General features: G+C 38.8%; 1 protein-coding gene across 1 annotated transcript in view; it reads left to right on the top strand.

Annotated features, from left to right (window-relative positions):
- The first annotated feature begins 12712 nt into the window (after window positions 1-12712).
- LOC122810699 (adhesion G protein-coupled receptor E2-like) overlaps window positions 12713-21120 on the top strand; it is a 343450-nt gene continuing 335042 nt past the window's right edge. The window contains exon 1 of the mRNA XM_044082264.1: window positions 12713-13123. Within this exon, the coding sequence (XP_043938199.1) occupies window positions 12713-13123 (411 nt within the window). The remainder of the gene's footprint in view (window positions 13124-21120) is intronic.

The raw sequence follows: 21120 nt of genomic DNA on the forward strand, positions 1-21120 counted from the left end.
GTGCAGTACCTCCATGACTCTACTTCTTGAGGTCCACCTCAATCACTATCATTATCATTATATAATTGTCAAAATATGTCGTTTTGCACAGTGATTGTGAAATCACTTTTTTTAAAGAGGAAATGCCTTCATGGCCTAAGATGAGCATTCTAAACAATTTACCTGAAATATTAGTAACTGCTAAAATTATGATACTGTATTTAACATGGTGAATATTTATAAAGTCTTAATTTAACTTCTTAAACAATATTTACTGAAACATAGTTCACTAAAAACATTTTACTGAAACAGAAACATGAAAGATCCTGAATGTCATTCCATGGGTATGCATTACACTGAAAAGAGAAAAATAGAAATACTGGAATTCTTAAATGTACTTACTTATTATTTTAATTCTATGTTGTATATGAAAGTTTAGAAAAGGAATGGCTTGATTGATTAGAAATGAATAATTGCACTTATTTCAGACTGCATGGAACTGGATATTTGAATAACAAGTAATAGGCTGTAAACCCTACAGAAACACACAATCACACATAGTGGTACTAGGGACTGTTGTTCCCTCACAGAATCCTTTCCAACATTTATGTGTTTTATTTATGTCTTTACTATTTTCCATACCTTTAATTTGCGTTTCACTAACATGTTTTCCATTAGTTGCGTTTCAGAACTTCTGTATCAAGAAGTTGAAGTCGAGCCCATTTCCCATAACTTGACTGTAGTTCAAGATGTTTACATCAGACTGGTAAAATGCCATCTGTAGGACCTCATCTTTTGTATAACCACACTGCTCATGCTCGGTCCTTATTGCAACAGCTGATTTTGGATGGCACATATAACATTGTCCAGTATATGCAAAATTATCTGTTAAGATGTAACTATTCAGTAGTACTTACTACATTCAATGGACGGATAACAAATGCACTGAAAGCTTGGTAGAAATTCCTTCACATTTTTACTAAAGCTCAGCAAATTTATACCGTGGAAAATACAATTTCTGGTACCTCCTCTTTTGAACAGCTGCAGTGACCATGTTCACTTCTACTGCAAAAGCTGATTTTGGGCAAGAGACATCAATTTGCTCAGTGAATGCAAACTGACATTTTGTTCAGTGAATGCAAACTCACCTTTTTAGAAATAACTTTACAATATTCCAAAGAAAGATATCATTTATTCTGGAAGTTTTGTCCCAAAAATATTACTAGCTACCAAATTTTGTGTCTGCATTTAGTTTAGTGGAAATTTCCTCATAGTAAAGCTCAAAATGTTTCACCAGGCTTGGAAAATGCTATCTATGGAAACTTATAAAATTCAGAATGCTCAACACCCAAGAGATGAGGATTCTGAACTGCTCCCCAAAATGTTAATAATTTCCAATATTTTGAGTCTCCATTTAATTTGGAAAGTCTTTTCTTATAATTTTATTCTTATGCTATGTTTTGAAACTTCTGTCTATGTGACCTTATACATTAATAGCTGTTCTGTTTGTATGCCACCTCCCACCTCCCAAATTCATATTCACTGCATGGTCTAATGTCTTTTCCTCCCACCTCATGAATCATGTCCGTTTCTCATTTTCAGGATATACTCCCCAATTCAGTGATTGTTATACTGGGTCACCCCTTTCCATTGCCTGAATTCCATTATGGTGCTTCTTGTCTGGGGTAACTATCTACATCTCTTGAATCCACATTCGGTGCCCGTCCCTTAAAAGGTGCTACAATGGTGAAATCTGGTGCTTCACAACTTCAGGATATGCAGCCTTTCTTCATTTCCAGTTAATGCTTTTCTGATTTTCATTTTATCAGTCTACCTATATAGCTTCTTCTCAGTGCAGCAGTTTTCCACTCATGTCCTAAAGACCTGGTATTTAACTGGCTGGCTGAGGTGTAACTAGGATGGGGTAAGCAGGACAGCCATCCCAAGTGAAAGGTGTCAGTGAATCATGATCATCAGTACTGGCATTTAGTTTCTGAATGCTGATATTGTATTTGCAGTTAAGTCTGAAGTACTTAATGCTCAGTGTGTGGTCTAATGGAATGCCAACATTCAGAAATGAATGTGGTTACAGCATGCAATACCAACATTCAGAAATGAATGCGGTTACAGCATGCAATACCAGCATTCAGAAATGAATGCAGTTACAGCATGCAATACCAGCATTCAGAAATTAATGCAATTACAGCATGCAATACCAACATTCAAAAATGAATGCGGTTAGAGCATGCAATGCCAACATGCATAAATGAATGCGGTTAGAGCATGCAATGCCAACATTCAGAAATGAATGCAGCTACAGCATACAATACCAACATTCAGAAATGAATACAGCTACAGCATACAATAACAACATTCTTAAATGAATGCAGTTACAGCATGCAATACCAACATTCAGAAATTAATGCAGTTATAGTACGCAATGCCAACATTCAAAAATGAATGCAGTTACAGCACGCAATAACAACATTCAGAAATGAATGCAGTTGCAGCATGCAATGCCAATATTCAGAACTGAATGCAGTTACAGTATGCAATACCAACATTCAAAAATGAGTGCAGTTACGTCATGCAATACCAACATTCAGAAATTACTGCAGTTACAGCATGCAATTCCAACATTCAGAAATGACTGCAGTTACAGCATGTAATACCAGCATTCAAATATGAATGCTGTTACAGCATGCAATACCAACATGCAGAAATGAATGCAGTTACACAATGCAATGCCAACATTCAGAAATTAATGGAATTGCATTTTCTATTAGGGCTGAGGTGTTCAGTGATTCAAGTATGTTATTTAGATCTTTAGACTGTAAAAAACTGTTTGCTTAAAATGTAAAATAGTCTAATGATTTAAAGAGAACTTTTTTTTAGTTTTCAAATACCTGAAGTATGGGATGACATTTTCTTCCTCACTGTAAATCAAACAAAATATTAAATGCCATGCTTTTGTGAAATTGTTCCATGAGCTTTCCTCCCACACTGCTACTAATGATAATAATAAAATGTACAGCATATGTCTTTAATAAAGACAAAAAAATGTCTGGTTTCAAACAAGGGATCACTTAAAATAGGCACTGTCAGTAAAAAATATAAAGGTTTATTTCATAAAATTGCTTGCATATTTACTCCCATTATACAACTAGCACTGTTTAAAATATAAGACCAGCTATGCCAGGATGGATGTGCCAATGTGTTATCCAGATAACTAACTACAGAACTGCTGCTTAAACATTTTATACACATCACTATAGCATATGACTTTCTTTCAACAAACCCATGAACAGCAAAACATTTTTACTGTATTTTATGGCTGAGTAGAAAAATAGCATTTCATTTGATTATGCATTATTTTCAACGTATGGTGTGACGATGCTCCACTGGACCAGTAATCAAGGAGCTTCAGTCTTTACCACTGCCACCCATGGGGGAACATTCACTGGAGGATAACAGGTACACACAGTATTTCCAGATGCAGCTTTTTGCATGAAGTGCAATTTCCCTTAAGAGCACACAGAGACCACGGTCAGTCTGGAGCTAATTTCTCTCTCTTTTTCCAGATCCCCAATAAGACTCTCCACTGGCACAGCTATAGAGATGAGATCTCAGCTGAGTGACAAGGCCAAGACCTCCAGCCCCCTAGCTGTCCAACCAGTGTTTTGTGTCCCTGCCCAAGTAGTTGACACGTACACTCTTTGAGATTTGATTTACACACACACACACACACACACACACACACACACACACACACACACCTGGGAAAAGCTGGCACATGTTTACTAGATATGTCCCATTCTGCCCAGACTATAAGGTAGTTTTCCCTGCCACTAGTCACTCCTTATCAGCTACTTTAAGGCCCTTAACAAAGGTTGTCCAATCTTACTGTGTAATATTAATATTAATACAAATGGTAGTTTGACCGAGATTAAGGCTATTAGGAGTGACCCACACAGTGTCACCAAATAAATATGCAAGTGCTCTCAAAACTTAAATATCTCTATACAAATCAGCCACAATGAAAGGTTTAAATATATTTAATAATAAACAATAAAAGAACAAGACAATGCTAAATATATATTCACAGTGACATCAGAGTTCAAAACCACAGGAAATATTTAAAACATTGAAGGACAGTCTCATACAAATAAGAAAAAATAAAATCTAAACTAAGCTTCACTATATTCCTGGCTATATCTAAAAGAGTTAATGTGTGATGAATGGTTTTCCTTGATGCTGTCAGGTCCAAGACAGAATACAGAATGCTCTGTTTCACTAAGAGACTTCTCAAATTAAATTACTGCTCAGATAGTTTGCAGAATTACATCATTTCTTGTCATCTGACTCCTAGTTCCCAAGCCAAAACCCCCATTGCTAGAAGCTGCCAGCATTTATCATCTACCTGTAAAAATATACAGACAAGCAATTTTCCTCAGATCTTTGGAAGATGCTGGAAGTCATAAAACAATTGCATTCCTTCTTGCTTTCAAGACTAGTAATATGTTCACTCCAAGGATCATAGAGAAAGCTTCTTAGCACAGACTCTGTGTCTCTGTATGCATTGAAAACTAGCCTGTTTATTGCGTAGCCTATAAAGTAATTTAATTTCAGCTACTTTTTCTAAAGTTTGTTGAACTGAGGTTAACCTACTGTATTCCAGTTTCCACTGCTGAAATATAATCTAAACAGTTACAATAGTGCATGTACATTTCTGTTCTCTTCCAGTGGGGCACACTATGAATATATTTTAAACACAAGCACTTTACAAAATACCTTTACAACACAAATGTCTGTACAGAGCAGTTAGATATACACATGACATACAGCTCTAATACATTTGTAACACAAGCATCTTATATAAATCATGTTGATATTCACAAATGACATATAATTATTTATAAAATTCCAGCTAGCTGTGCTGGCAGTAACTCCTTTTATGACATATGGTTTATTTGTTTACATCTTGTTTCTTGATTTACTATGACCTGTAATTTAAACATGGAATGCTTGCCTTTAGTTTTATTTTCTTTTTTCTTTTTTTGCTTCTTTCTTTTCTTCTGAATAAATTCATACTTTTGTCATGACATTTCTTATAAATGATCCAAAACAATGATTAATACAGTATTTGGCATTGTGTTTGATTACTGAAATTCATGCAGCCCTTGTGTATATTAAAGTAATATTACTGACTCTTTTGTGTAGAATGTCTTGTCTTCTGGATGCCATTAATTATTTTCTCCATTGGTTTCCTATCAGCTTTACATCATATTACCATGTCAAGTGAAGTCAATCTTTAGAATTAAAAATGCTTATTTTGGTCATACTGTGTTGGGCTATGCTGCTTAATAAAGAGCTGACATATACCCAAAACTAAATAGCTATGGCAGACTTTCTGAAATAAACTTTTCTTTTGCATAAATAAGAGCAAAATACATAAACAAAATAATGATATTGCAGCTTCATTTAAATAGATAGATCAGTAACAATACTGAGCCGCAGATAAGAAGGAAATAGTCACTAATGATTTGAAGCCTTAAACATCAATCACATCTTCTGCTAACATTTACTAGAGATGTTATAGCTGAAACCATGTTTAGAAGCCTATATCTTCCCAGTGTTCACTGCTGAAGAAATGATTATTAAAGGAGCCCCTTAGTTTTGATGTGTATGTAGTCTTTTTACCATCTTCATATATGAAACTGTTGAATCATTTTATGACAGAAGAATGTGACACTTTATGAGAGGAATAATATATTCATCAGGTAAGAGGTAAACAGAGGAAGATAGTATGAAAGTGACTCCAAAGGAAAAATGTAAATTATTCAGATGGAAGTGTTCTTTATAACTATTATTATAAATTATCTGGAATGACACTATGTGGAATACATACAGAATATAATTTAAAATGTTTCTATCTAATATATTATTCAGAGTTTTTTTTCTGAGCTGTTAGTTAATGATTTTTTGTGCTTTATTCATCAATATAATCTATGTATTTGACTAGTGATGCTGTGAGAGTTCATTCTGAGCCACCAGTTTTCTAGAATAATTTGGAGTTGGCTATTTGCATTAATAATACTGCTAATGATCTTTGCTTTTAATTCCAGAATGACATGCCACTGACTGTAATTTCACATATTGGACTTACCTTCTCAATCATCTGCTTGGTTATTACAATCATGACATTTTGGAAGTGTCATTCAGCTAAAAATGCAGGTACATCCCTGCTTCTCAACCTTTGTGCCTGCCTGCTTGTGGCAGATGTTATTTTCCTATTTGGCATCTCTCAGACTAAGAAAAAGGTAAAATGTTTTTCTACTAAATTTCATTAATGCTGATTTCTTTACACAATCTTGTTACTGGAGTAAAAGTTAACAATGTCACTCATTGTGAGGTGTATTTTATGCACAAGAATTGTTTATGAATATGTTTTGCCTAATGTATTTGTGGACCTTGCAAGATTTTCTTCCAGACTAATGAGAGCAGATATGTGTTTACAACATATGCCCCACATACACATTAGAAAATTTCAGCAGTTCAATCACTGATGTCCTGTGATAACATTAGGGCTCTATGGCAAGTACCAGTGTTCTGTTACTTCACAGCTGACTTATTTGTTGTCATTGGTTTGAAACAGCAAGTGCCCTATCTTCCAATAACCAAGTCCTAGTAAATTACTTATCCATCTCACAACTAAACCATAGTATACTACATAACTTTCCCAGAATGCTAATTCTAAACCCTAAACCTCCATCCAGTCCCTAACCCTTACCTGAAACTTTGTTCCCTAACCCAACCCTGAAACTCCCATCCAGTCCATAACCCTTACCTGAAACTTTGTTCCCTAACCTAGCCCTGAAACTCCCATCCAGTCCCTAACCCTTACCTGAAACTTTTTTTTCAGTTAACATCTTTATTAAATTATCACGTACGGCATAGGCAATCTTACATTTATATAAATGAAAAACAAACATTGACACCACTTTAGTTTCATACATCACAGACACCATTGAAACAACTGTAGTTGCAAACATTTTACATCACTTATAATCTATCCAGTCATTGTCAGTTAAGCATTATATGGCTTACTGAAATCTTGTCTCTTAAACCTTGTTATTTCTCTGCATATATTGTTCCCACAAATCCCATTTTTGTCTGTGTAGTTTGCTCTCCATACCTCTCAACTGTACAGAGTTTTGCAGAATGCCCAGATTTTTGCCTCATATTTTTGGTCCATTTTTCATTAAATTGTGGTTTTCTGGCAAATTAGTGGCAAATCATTAAAGACTGAAGTTAGAAAATAATGACAGGCATTTGAGGTTCAGACTTTGTACCATTTAGAAAAGTCATGCTAATGCAAAACCTGCTATTCAATCAACTTTCTAAGTTTATAAGACCAATATTTAAAAATTGTACCAGTTTTTGGGCCTTTGTCCCACATTTATTCATGGCTTTGTCTAGATTATTGGCTGTAAGAGGTTGAGAGGTATGACTCCATCCCTTTTCTAAAGATCCCAATTCCAGTTGTTTTTCTCAGTTATTATATTCACTACTTCTAGCAAAGTTGGTCTGGACTTTGAGTTCTATTTTCTAGTAATTGCTTTTTTGGCAGCCATCCTAATTAGACTCAGGAAGGCTTTACTATATCTAGGCAGTTCTGATTCTGTATTATAGCTGAAAAAAATCATCTCCCCAGTCAATTCCCTAACCTAACCCTGAAACTCCCATCCATTCCCTAACCCTTACCTGAAACTTTGTTCCCTAACTTAACCCTGAGACTCCCTTCCAGTCCCTAACCCTTACTTGAACCTTTGTTTCCTAAACTAACCCTGAACCACCTTCTTGCTCCCTAAACCTACATTCTCCAATAGTTTGCTAAGCATAACCTCCCATCATGCTCCCTAAACCTTAAGACCTGTATTTTCCCTAACCCTAAACTCATCTCCTGCTGCCTAAGCCTAGATGTATGATGATTTCTTAAATCTAACCCCCACTCCCTAAATTAAATTCACCTACCTGTCCTTAACCTAAATTCCCTGGTCACTGCCTAATCCCAAACCCCACTAATAAACTCTAAAGTCTAAATGCCCCCAACCCCCTCACCATGGCTGTCACACTTACCTTCCTCAGACTCAGGTATGTGTTGAAGTGGCAGTCAGCAGCTCCGTTCTCTCTGCATGGCTGCCACACTTTCCCTCAATACATAGCTGAGGTCAGGTGTGAGCAGAAGCCCAGACAGATGAGCTCCTGACTTCAGTACTGTGGTCTATAAGCAGCCAGGATCTGAGTAGATAAATTCTGATTTTGAAAGTATAATACTAATCCATAATAGTGTGCCTGTCATAAGAAACTCTATTACTGAATCAGAGTCTAAAACGTTTGGCCAATGAGTAGTTTGGAACAGTACTGACAGCAATAATCTGTGCTTCAAATGCTGTGGACCAGGATAGAAGAGTGTGACTGTTTTTATTTTTTAATTTTTTTTCTTTGTTGATTTTTGCCAATCTGCCATATGATCCTAGGTCTGAAAAAAATCTACCTCCTTCTCAGGTTACATCTGATGTACTGATTTCCCACTTACAGTTGCATCTTTACGCAGTGGCAGTTTATCTTGCAAATGTATTCTAATAGTTGTATATTGCACTCTTTGGAATGTAGTCAAGCTACTTACTTACTTCTTTTTTGTACTGGAATGGATACCCAAGGATGGCAGGGGTGGTACTTGGGAAACAACTGTAGAATTTAAGGAATTATATTGGCAGGTGGTACTTGAGGCTAACGAGCCTCCAGGGTTGAATGACATTTCTATTGTCCCTGTGTTGAAACAGGGAGCTGCCAAGTTATAGAGTAGTTTCATTGCATTTACACATTTTGGTCACTAGATGGAGTCTCACCTCTATTAATTTAATTTTAGATAGTTGATATTTCATTCATGTCACAATTTATAAAGTTGGACCCACTGAGTAATATTTTGTGAAATAAGTTTTTGGAATTTTATTCATTTCTTATGGATAATTTTTATCCTTTTAACTATGTCTGTTTTTTAAAAAAAGTTTTTTACAAGTGCCTGTCGGGCGCTAGAATCCGCCACATAACGCAAGCACTCAGGTCTCTCAACAGCAGGTACAAGTACGACTCTGTCATTGTCCACGCTGGTGTGAACGACCAGAGACGTACCTCCTTGGACTACATGAAAAGAGACATGGAGGAGCTCTCTAATTATGTAGCCCAGGCAGGTATGACCCTGACCTTGAGCAGTATCCTACCTTCACCAAGAATGATGCCACAATACAGAGACAAGATGATCAGCTTCAATAATTGGCTTAAACTCTGGTGTCATTCAAAGGGGATCCAATGTCTGTCTGCCTGGGATGACATGCTGGACAAGCCACGCTGCTTCGCAAGGGACGGCTTGCACCTGTCACCCTGGGCTTCCGGATATTGGCAAAGGCTCTTGCCACCCCCATAGTGCCTTTTTTAGGCAAGGCTCAAATTCTAAACCTACCACACTAGAACATAAAAAAGGAAAAAAACTAAGGGTAATGCTGCTCAATGCCAGAAGTCTCAACCTCAAGGCCCTCCTCAGTATGGAGAACATCGATGTCTGTGCTGTGACTGAAACCTGGTTCAAGGCTCCCGAGAGCACCCCGGCACTATCAGGCTTTACCTCATATCATGCATTCCGGCCCCAAAATCCGGACAATATCAAGAAAGGAGGGGGGGTGTCTATATTCATCAAGAACACCCACACCTCAAGGTTGGTGGCAACGCACGATGCATCGGAGACCATCCAGGTGCAATTAACCATAGGCAAGACTGCTCTGCAATTTGTAGCATGTTACAGGCCACCCTCTCAGTCTCAGGAACCTCACATAGCTTTCCTGAAAACACTGGAGGGGATAAATGTATCTCCAAACACCATCATACTAGGTGATTTCAACAACCCGAATATAGACTGGGATCACTACTCAAGCCCCAACACTCTAGCCCAAAGGTTCCTAGAGTTCATCAACTCAAATGCCATGGAACAACTAGTCACCATTCCCACAAGAGGAGATAACATACTAGATCTCATCATCACGAACATGGGGTCACAATGTTCAACACCGGAAGTATACCCTTCACTGGTGAGATCAGACCATAAACTAATTTCACTGGAAGTCCACATCCCGCCCCCACCTGAGATAAAAAAGACCACAGTGAAGAACTTCTCAAAAGTCGACTTCACACTTCTAAAGGCTAGTGTGGGCTCTTTTATGGCCCCCGAGACTGCGGAAACTATTACTCAAGCCGCTGAATCACTTACAAATGCCTTCTACCAGCACCTACAGGACTGCATGGATCAGGCAATCCCAAACAAAACAAAGACCCTTTGTACCAAAGGCAAGCACCCAGTTTGGTGGACCCCAGCCATAAACAAGCTCTACAACAAAAGGAGGAAGTTACTACAAGATAGAGCAAAATCCTCAAAAGGGAAAACACCCTTGATCATTATAAGTAAAAAATTAAGATCTCTCATAAAATCATCCAAGGCAAATTTTGAGAGGAAAATTGCTAAGGACTCAAAGGACAATCATAAGGCCTTCTTTAGCTATGTTAGAAACCTGGGAGGAAACTCCCAGATATGCTCAGAATTAGTTCAAAATGATGTAAAAATTACTGAACCTACAGACATTGCCAACATACTGGCTGACAGGTTCAGTGCAAACTCCCCCCCCCCAAAAGGTGAGATATCAATACCAGAGAATTATAGCCCCCCAAACATCTCAAACGCTCAGGTGAGAACTGCTCTCTCCAAGGCAAAAAACACAGCATCCATGGGACCAGATGGTGTCCCCAGATGTGTGCTCCATGAACTCAATGAGGAATTAAACCCACAGTTAGGGCAGCTATTTAATCTTAGCCTCACCTCAGGATACGTGCCTAAGGAGTGGCGTACGGCAACTGTGGTCCCTCTTCACAAAGGAGGTGCCTCCACCGACCCGGGAAATTAACGTCCCATCAGCTTGACAAGCTTGATCTGCAAAGCTATGGAGAGGATCATAATGGAACTCATAAATAAAGACATAGGAGACTTGCAGACTTTTGATCCGACCCAGTTTGGCTTTGTCAAGGGCAGATCATGCCTTCTAAACCTGGTGGACTTTTTCGAAACAGTCACCAAGGCCATTGATGAGGGAAAGGCAGTCCACACAGCCTACCTCGACCTGGCAAAGGCTTTCGACACAATACCCCACTCAGGTATCATTGAAAAAACTCATCAGCTTAAATGTAAACCCATACGTCACAAGATGGGTTGCAAATTGGCTAAGTGACAGAACCCACAGGGTCAGAGTTGCTGGCGCCATGTCAGACTCAAAGCCTGTCACAAGTGGTGTCCCACAGGGCTCAGTCCTGGGCCCTCTCCTGTTTGGCATCTACTTTTCAGAAGTACAAGCAAACACAGGAGGATTATGGCTGACAAAATTTGCAGATGACTGTAAACTGGGCCATAGTTGAGAACACATCTGACACAGATATCCTTCAGAAGGGTCTTATAGAAACAGAAAACTGGTGCCAGAACCATGGCCTAAAGTTAAACGCCAAAAAATGCATAGTCATACCCTTCAGGAAAAACAAGGTTACCCCTAGCTACCATATAGGCGGCAACCCACTAAGCACAGAAGAGGTTATCAGGGATCTGGGTACCCAGGTTGACAGTAACCTTTCATTTGATACTCACATTGCCAAAGTAGTTAGAAAGACCTTCTACATTGCCCACCTGATCATGAAGGGATTCACATCCAGATCAAGGGAAGTCATCGTCCCCCTGTACTCATCACTCATCAGGCCAATGACTGAGTACAATGCCCCATTCGGAATGTATCTGACACGACACCTGCAGCAACTGGAAAGGCCCCAAAAGTTCCTCACCAAAAGGATAAAGGGTCTCAAAAATATGTCCTATGCTGCCCGACTGAAGGAACTTCAGCTCTACTCAGTCGCTTACCGTCTGCCCAGAGGTGACCTGTGCCTGACATACAAGGCCATGTCCAACCCAGAATTAATGAACATGCTTCACCTCAAAAAATCTAGATCCCTCAGAACTACAAGGGCGGGAGACTTAAACCTTGACATGGTTATTAATAGAACGTGCTGGAGGGACAGATTCATCACCCAGAGACTCCCTATGCTGTGGAACAAAATCCCGGTACATGTGAGGCAGAGCACCTCGCTGGCTTTGTTCAAGAGAAATCTTGACCAATGGATGGGAGATTGCAGATATACCCCAGGGATTATCTCGGTGTCACTGCTTGACAGAGGCACAGCAAAATAATGGGCATAGTATGGGGTGGCGAAAGCCACAAAACTCTGGCTAGGCTTATAAATGCCCTTGGACAGATAGCCTAGTATGAACCTATGAACCTATGAACCTATTACATTTATTTTTGTGTAGTAATGCATATTTCGTATTGGATGATCATAATGAGGTCTGCTATTTAAATGGGAGAATCAACTCCATTTGTTACTTCTGGTGAAGTCTGTTTTAAACTGATGAAAACGCTGACTGGATAATTTTAGTGTTAATGTTCCTGATTTTGGTTAATAAAGTCTACTTTTGTACTAAGTGACATAGTCAAGCCTTCCTTACAGTGCTTGCCGGTTTATTTTTGGTTCTTGGTCTTTGCGAGCACTTGTCCTTGTATATTTTTTGGTTTTGGCTCATTTTGGGACTATGGAAGGGGAGGCGATCCTTCTAGGAGTCAAAAAGACAAGGAAGGAGGAAATGGGTGAAATTCGCAAAATCATTGGGCAATTATCGCAGCTAGTCAAGCTGCTAATGCCCATTGGGCATTTATTGGTAGCCATGGCTGCCAATCTCTCTAACTCCAAGAACCAGGAAATTAAGTTATTGGATTCCCAGAGAGGAAGTCAGCAACAAGACAGAGAGACTGTGAATGGCGGTTTACCAGCTGCTGAGCAGAACAAACAGGATTTTGATTTTATTAACACTCCATATATCCTGCCTGTTCAAAGGAGACAAGAATCTTGCAGGGATGAGCATACACCCAATTCTGCACAGAGTGTTGTAGCTGCACAAGGTGACTTTTTAGATAATGGCTCAAATGAGTCAAATAATCTTAATGTATGGCTTTGTAAGCAACTATCATTTAAAGGAACTGAAAACACAAGGCAAAAAGGTTATTATACCATGACCCCCCCAAAACGTGCACGCTGATTAGCCAGCGTGCACATTGTAAATCGAGTTATACTAATGGAAAAAGGTCCGGTTTTTCCATTAGTATAAGTTAAATGGTTTAACATAGCGAGACAGTTTAAAATAAGCAACGGAGATCTCTGTTGTTTATTTTTAGCTTGTCTCCTATGCTAAACCCATTTAACATAGCGAGACGGTTTTACAAAAAAGCAACAGAGAAAGCAAGATCTCCGTTGCTTTTTTAATGTTAAATGGGTTTAAGAGACAGTTTTAAAATAAGCAACGGACATCTGCTTATTTTAAACTGTCTCACTATGTTAAACCCATTTAACATAGCGAAACAGTAAAAAGCAACGGAGATTGCTTTCTCTACATCAGAACTGATGCCAGACATCTGCAGAAGGGCAGTAAACAGGCATTATATACTATTTAAGAAAAGTAATAGTTTCTTTTCTTAAATAATGTCATAATATTATTTAACCACAGTTGGCTTTTCCCGGGCTTTGCCCTCGGGACCAAACCACGCCAACTGTGGGTAAATCCAGCATTACCCACACCCAGGAGTGGGTTATTGCTATAGTAATACCTGTAATGATTGTCTTGATAAAATGTATGTTCTTATGTCAAGTCATAAAACTTTAAACAGTGAAAAACTTTATTATGAAGAATGTTTGAGTCTCAACATTGTACCGAGGGGGTTGAGAGTTTTTAAATTCCCAAACAATGTTGTGGAGGGAATTGAGTTTTATAATGAACTTTTATGTATTTTTATTAGATGTGGGTTCAACTTGATGAGGGCTATGATAAAACAGAATACTGAGGAAATGGAAAAGTTGTTTAAGCAGATTAGAGACAGTAATGAGTACATTTTGAATGATTTATTATTAACAGTTAATTCTGAAAAAGAAAACTATTTTAACCTGAGGAAAATTATAGATGAGAAATGTACTCATTTCTGAGAAAGGTATTATAAATAGAAAAAAAAAGAAAGATTGAGAGGGACTTGTTGGAGTACAAAGGGAAAATGAGTTATCCTCTACCTAAGGTTAATAGAAAGAATACTAACATGAATGGAATGATGTAGGACATGAAGTAACATAACAGGTTCATGTACAAGATAATCAGGTGGGACAGAGTATACAGGGGCAAAACTGCAACTCTTTCTATAGAAATTACCCTTTAGAATATCCACCTCTCCACAGATCTGAAAGGATAAGAAACAGGAATCATGCACAGTACAACCCAGTATATGGACAGGTGCGAGGGGCAGAACAACACACTGAGGGAGGTAGTAACAGTTACCTTTCAGAACCCCAATATTATTAAGGATGGACATAAATATACATACAATAATTTTAACATTTTTAACTGCAGTGATATTAATTTAGCACACGGTCACTTTGACTTGCTGTCAAAAGGTTTGAAGTTCATTCTGCATAAGAAATGTGATTTAAGTGAAACCATCATAGACTTAAAATTGTTTGTACATAAAATTAACTTGGAGATTTTAGGGAGTCAGAACTCTGTAGTAGATTTAAGTAAAGAACTTTGAAGGAAGAGCACATACAACACCTCCGCCCCCAACACAACTTCAAAATTTTGAAATGGTTGTTGAAAATGAATTGGGAAGGAAAATCAATAAGAGCAGGTTTAGTTACAACCTTTCATTATATGAGAAGGGTATTCTGGCTCAATTAAGATCTGATAAGAATGTAAAAGTAATGAAACCCGACAAGGGAGGGGGGATTGTTATCATGGATAGACTGATTTATGAAAGCAAAATGTTAGGTGTGTTGAATGACGAAGATAAATACAGCACTGCTTCTAGAAATGAGATAAATGTATAGCTTATAACAGGGTAGATTTGGGCCTTAATGGCATTACTTGACGGGTCTATTAGTCTCAGTACCTTCTACTTTAAAAACGATAAACCTAGAATACCAAAAATACACAAAGATGTAGAGGAACCACCTTTGAGGTTGATTGTTTCAGGAGAAAGATCAAAAACAAAACCACTAGCCATGTTTGTTGACTTTAAAGTGAAAAACCTATGGTTGAATGAGAATGAAATTCTTAAAGATTATTGGGATTTTTAAAAACAATTACACCAGATTTATTTAATAAAGACACTTTTTTTGTAACGATAGACATAGTCAACCTATTCAGTGTCATACCTCATGACACTGGCCTTCAGTGGTTTGAGGAAGCCCTGGCTAACAGAGGTGGTCTGTCAAGTAATGACTTTCATGTTTCATGTTTGCATTGAATTAATGGACTTGGTTCTTAAAAACAACTACATTTATTTTGAAGGTGAATTTTTTTCAACAACTGAAGGGTATGGCAGTGGGGGCAAGATGCGTCCCCACTTATGTTAGCATTGCTCTCTTTGGGAACAGAAATTCATACTGCAGTCATGTTATACATCATGTTGGTCTGTTTATAAGAGATACCTAGATTACATCTACCTGTTCTGTGTAGACACCAATGAGAAGTTGTTAGTATTTATTGACTTCATTCAGAATACAACTAAATTTCTGAGATTTACGTATAGTATCAATGTAGATAAGGCTGATTACCTGGACTTTACCATTCACAAACTTGAAAATAGTTTTAAGTCCACAATTCACAGGAAAAAATCCTTTTCCAATTCTTTCCTTTTTTTTCAAGTGCGCACCCAATGCACCAGAAAAGAGGAATAGTCAAAGGGCAAAAGGGTAAGGCTAGCAGAATGTGTTCAGTTGACAGTGACTTTGAAATTGAACTTGCATTGTTAGACAACATGTTCTTAGAATGAGGGTATCCCTCAGCCCTGATTAAAGAAATGAGAGGAAGTAACTAAAGAGAGGGTTGGGAAATATGCCCTCACAGGTTCATAGGTAGGTACTAGGCTATCGGCCCTAGGGCCTAAACAAGCCTAGCCAAAAATGTACCCTGGCTTTCTCCAGCCAAGAAAATTATTTTCCTGTGCCCTGTCGAGCAGAGCCACAGAGGAGATCCCCGGAGTGAATTTCCTATTTCCCATCCAATCATCAAGATTTGTCTTGAAGAGTGCTAATGAGGAGCTTTGTTTGATATAGATAGGTAGTTTATTCCAGAATATGGGAAGTATCTGGGGGAGGAATCTATCCCTCCAGCATGTTCTGTTTATTGTGGTGACAAGGTTTATGTCCCTGGAACATGTAGCTTGGAGGGATTGGGATTTCTTTAAGTGGAGCATGTCCAACAGCTTTGGGTTTGACATAGCTTTGTATGTTAGGCAGAGATTACCTCCGAGTAGGTGATATGCGACAGAGTAAACCTGGAGTTTTTTGAGACAGTCTGCATAGGGCACCTGTTTAAGGCCTGTAATCCTCTTTGTGAGGTATTTCTGTGGCCTTTCCAGTTGTAGATGGCTTGTGAGGTACATACCAAAAGGGGCATTGTACTCTATAATGGATCTAATGATTGACGAGTAGAAGGGAACAATGACCTCTTTTTTCCTGGATGAGAAACCTTTTGTGATGAGGTGCGCCATGTAGAAGGATTTCTGACTACTGTGGTGATGTGATTATCAAAGGACAGACTATTGTCCAAATGTGTCCCAAGGTCTATTGTCACACTTTTGTTGTTAAGCAGACTACCACCTATGTGGTAGCTCATGGGTAAAGAGTTTTTACCAAAGGGGATGACAATGCACTTTTTGGCATTGGGCTTGAGGCCATGGCTTTGGCACCAGGCATCTGAGGCCCTTTTGTAGGATGCCCACATCGTTAGGAGTTTCAATTACGGTGCCTAGTTTGCAGTCATCTGTAACTTCATTAACCAAAGACCTTCTGTGTTAGCCTGTACTTCAGAAAAGTAGATACCGAATAGGAGAGGACCCAGGACTGAACCCTGTGGTACTCCACTTGTCACTAGTCTGAAGTCATATTTGGAGTCTGCTACTTTCACAGTGTGGGTTCTGTCAGTGAGCCAGTTGGCAACCATCTTGTGACATAGGGATTTATACCTAGTTTGTGTACCCTTTTTGGAGTGGGATAACCACTGCTGTGCTTCTTTCAGTGCACACAAAGCCTGAGGCGAGGCTATGATTGAACATGGTGCTTAGGTGGGGTGCCAGTTAATTCTGTAGTTCATGTAGAACACAGCCTGGGATGTTGTCAGGTTTCATGGATGCTGTGTTCTTGGCTTTGGAGAGTGTGGTTTTTACCTGTGCAGTGGTGTTTACAGGAACTTTGCATTCTTCTGGTATAGAGGTGGGCCCTTTAGGGGGTGAAAGGGGTAAAGTTAGCACTGAACCTATCTGCCACAATGTTGGCAATATCAGTTGGTTTTGTATGTTTAGTGCCATTGTGCTGTAACTCAGAGTAGATCTGAGTGTTGCCATTGAGATTCTTGACATAGCTATAGAATGCTTTGTGGTTGTCTTTAGAATCAGTAGCGATTTTGTTTTCATAACTAGCTTTGGAGGATTTTGTGAGAGATCGCAGCTTCTTACTGAGGCTAATCAGGGAGTTCTTCCATTTATGGAATTTTACTCTTTTCTGCAACAGTTTCGTTCTTCTGCTGTAGAGTTTGTTTATGGCAGGGGACCCCCAAATAGTACAACCTCTGTGAGTGAGGCAGCTGCAGGGTCCCAAAGAGCAAAGTATTAAACAAAAAGAAAATAGGACCAGCATACAAGGCACCTTAAAAATACATTTATTGATTGAGGTTCTTGAAAAACAGACCGGTTTCGGCAAATATTTAACAAAGCCTTCTTCCGTGTTTAAAAAAACAACAAAAAAGAACCCGTATTTAAATACTCAAGTGAGTCATATGCTCATTCAGACCTGGCTTAAAGAGCCCACCAAGTTTAAAAATCCATTTTTTCTTCATTGAATTTAATAAATTATGCCAACCTGATTTGTTATGCCTGGATCTTCTAATTTTATCAATAATGGTAAAACTAAAAGTAGCCTTTGGATGTACCAAAGAATGTTTATATAAAGCATTGGTGTCTCTCGTGTCTGATATTACTAAAGTGTTCAGAGATTCGAAGCTTTGAGGGTCTGAAGGTTTGGCCAATATAGAATGCAGGACATGTGCATTTGGCCAAATAAATGACCCAATCTGAGAAACAGTTAGCAAAAAATGTTATATTGAATACTTGAGAGGTGTTTTGACTGCTGAAACTGGTTGTTTTGAGTATGATGTTACAATAGATACAGTGTCCACAAGGGAACCGATTAATGGATCCCCTGATAATGTGGTCTGGATACCTTTCTTCTCAAGATGTTTAAAGTGATTAAAAAAGGCAGATTTTTTTTTTTTGAATGATAATCCTTTATTTATCTCTGATGATGGCTGACAGACACTGGAATGACATGCTCGACAAGCCATGCTGCTTTGCTAGAGACGGCTTGCACCTGTCACCTTTAGGCTTTCGAATACTGGCCAAGGCTCTTGCCACCCCCATAGTGCCTTTTTTAGGCAAGGCTCAAAAGACAAATCCACCACTGTAAATAACACAAGTAACAAAAAACTAAGGGTAATGCTACTCAATGCCAGAAGTCTAAATCTCAAAATGCATGCACTCGAGGCACTCCTCAGTATGGAGAAAAAGATATATGTGCAGTAATAGAAACCTGGTTTAAGGCTCCAGAGAGCACCCCAGCACTACCAAGCTACAACTCATACCATACATTTTGGCCACAAAACCCGGACCAGAATACAAAAGGTGGGGGAGTATCCATATTCATCAAGGATACCCACACCTCCAGGTTAGTGGCACACCACGATGCTTCAGAGATCATCCACGTGCAACTAACAATGGGCAAAACTGCTATTCAAATTATAGCTTGCTACAGATCACCCACCATGTCCCAGGACCCCCACTCCACATTCCTGGAAACACTGGGAAACATAAAGGTCCTACCAAACACCCTGATATTGGGTGATTTCAATTATCCAAACATTAACTGGGAGAACTACTCAAGTACAAACTCCCTTGCCCAACATTTCCGAGAATTTATAAACTCAAATACCCTGGATAAACTGGTCAACACTCCCACCAGAGGTGACAACATATTGGACCTGGTCATTACCAACATGGGTGACCGATGTTCCACTCTGGAGGACAACCCCTAGCTGGTTAGATCTGACAATAAACTAATCACTCTGGATATCCACATTCCGCCACCACTCCCGGTTAAAGAAACCACCATGAAAAACCTTTACAGAGTCACCTATTACTAGTGTGTTGGGTATGTTATTTTGCCTTAAGGGCTGTGATTGTGTGGCACACTGGTTTTGTGAAGCATGTTTTTAATGGTATGTTTTGGGGGGTGGAGGTTGCTTGGATGTCTGCTTTGGAGGTCTCTGTTGCTTTTGCACATTTTTATTTAGAGCCTCCGAGTATGTTTTCGTGTATTTTTGTGTGTTTTTTGCTGGTGCTGGTTTCATAGGTCTATGTGAGACTGGTGGTGTGACACAAGTAATTCCCTTCTCCTCTAGACTGCCTGGTCCAGTCTTGGGTTGAGATAGCTTAGCCTCCAGTTTGGCTGCATAATGGCATCTCTTGCATGTATTAGTGTTTGGTGGAAGGAGGAGAGGGTTGTCTGTGTACATGAGGCAATTGCAACATTGCCTCAAAATGCCCAGATTCACAAGTTGGACTGGCGACTACACCTGAAACTGCCCTTTGGACATGCCTAGATAGGTACAGTGAACTGTTTTACTGATTGGCTGGTAAGGTCGAATAGAGAGCCTTGTTCTTCTCTACAGTATGGGGGGGGGGGGTCTAGTGCTAAGGTTTATTAGTGCTTGCTATGAGTTTTGAGCAAGTGCCGGGATGAGACGTGAATTGTTTGAGTGCTTAAGTTGAAAGTTTGTCTAGTTCCAAGGGAAAAATTGAAGAGCAGACTTTGTGGAGCCGGAAATAGTTATACCCTAGCTAACTGATTCTGCCCAGTGTGCAAAACCACGCAAATGCAGGTTTTATAGCAGGGAAATGAAAGAGAGAATTTAGTCCGAAATCGCCAATAAACTACTAATTTCTGGGCTGAAACCACTCCTCTAGGGACAGATAGGCTGCTCAAAGCTCCCTCTCTCACAGTGAACAGAGAAACTTCCTTCTATTCAAGTAAGGTATGGGCAAACACAGAATCTTGTAACACAGCCCTGAATTCAGCACTAACCTGAAAACTGGACTTTACTAGCTTAGAAAGACGGGAAAACAAGTATATGTTTTTGGGTTTTTTTTCAGAAAATAAAGCAGATACAATAAAAAAAAAAATAATAAATTAATGACTTTTTCCCCAACACAAGCATTTTGTGTTTAGAGAAGAAATCACTCAAACGGTTGGTTAGCAAAAATCTTTGTACAGCGATGCATCACACTTATATCCTGGCACTGCATATTAAGACATTAGGAGAAGTGGTCATCTTTTGTAGACTTATGTCTGGGGGGATTCATACACAGGAACAACAATGACGATGAAAGCGTAGCATTCTCATCTCTCAGCTCTCTCTTTATTACCTTAATTGTCCCTCCTGCCCATCTCATTCTATTACTCTGTCTATTCTGGCTGCAGAATACTCTATTATTTCTCACCGCCATATATTATTAGAAATATAATCAATATTTTGCATAACTATTTATTTGTTTACTTGACATGGGCTATGTCTTGCTACTTGCAGTTCATATTGTATTCTTAACCATAGTTTATCTTAGTAATATTGTAAATGTATCTTGATCTATTTGTGGGGATGTAGCTCATCCCTAGTGGGGATTTTTCTCCCCTTGTATATAATCAGCTACAGTAAAATGCATTTTATGTGTAATTTGTGGATCCTTTCTCCCCAGTTTATTATAAAATATTTGATCTATTGCATGGGATTTCTCCAATTGTGTATAATTAATCATGAACTACTGAATAAATGTTGTTGAATCTGTTGTGGAACTT

Source organism: Protopterus annectens, chromosome 9.part0 (assembly GCF_019279795.1).
Source record: "Protopterus annectens isolate FY-2018-M chromosome 9.part0, PAN1.0, whole genome shotgun sequence".
Taxonomy (NCBI): domain Eukaryota; kingdom Metazoa; phylum Chordata; order Ceratodontiformes; family Protopteridae; genus Protopterus; species Protopterus annectens.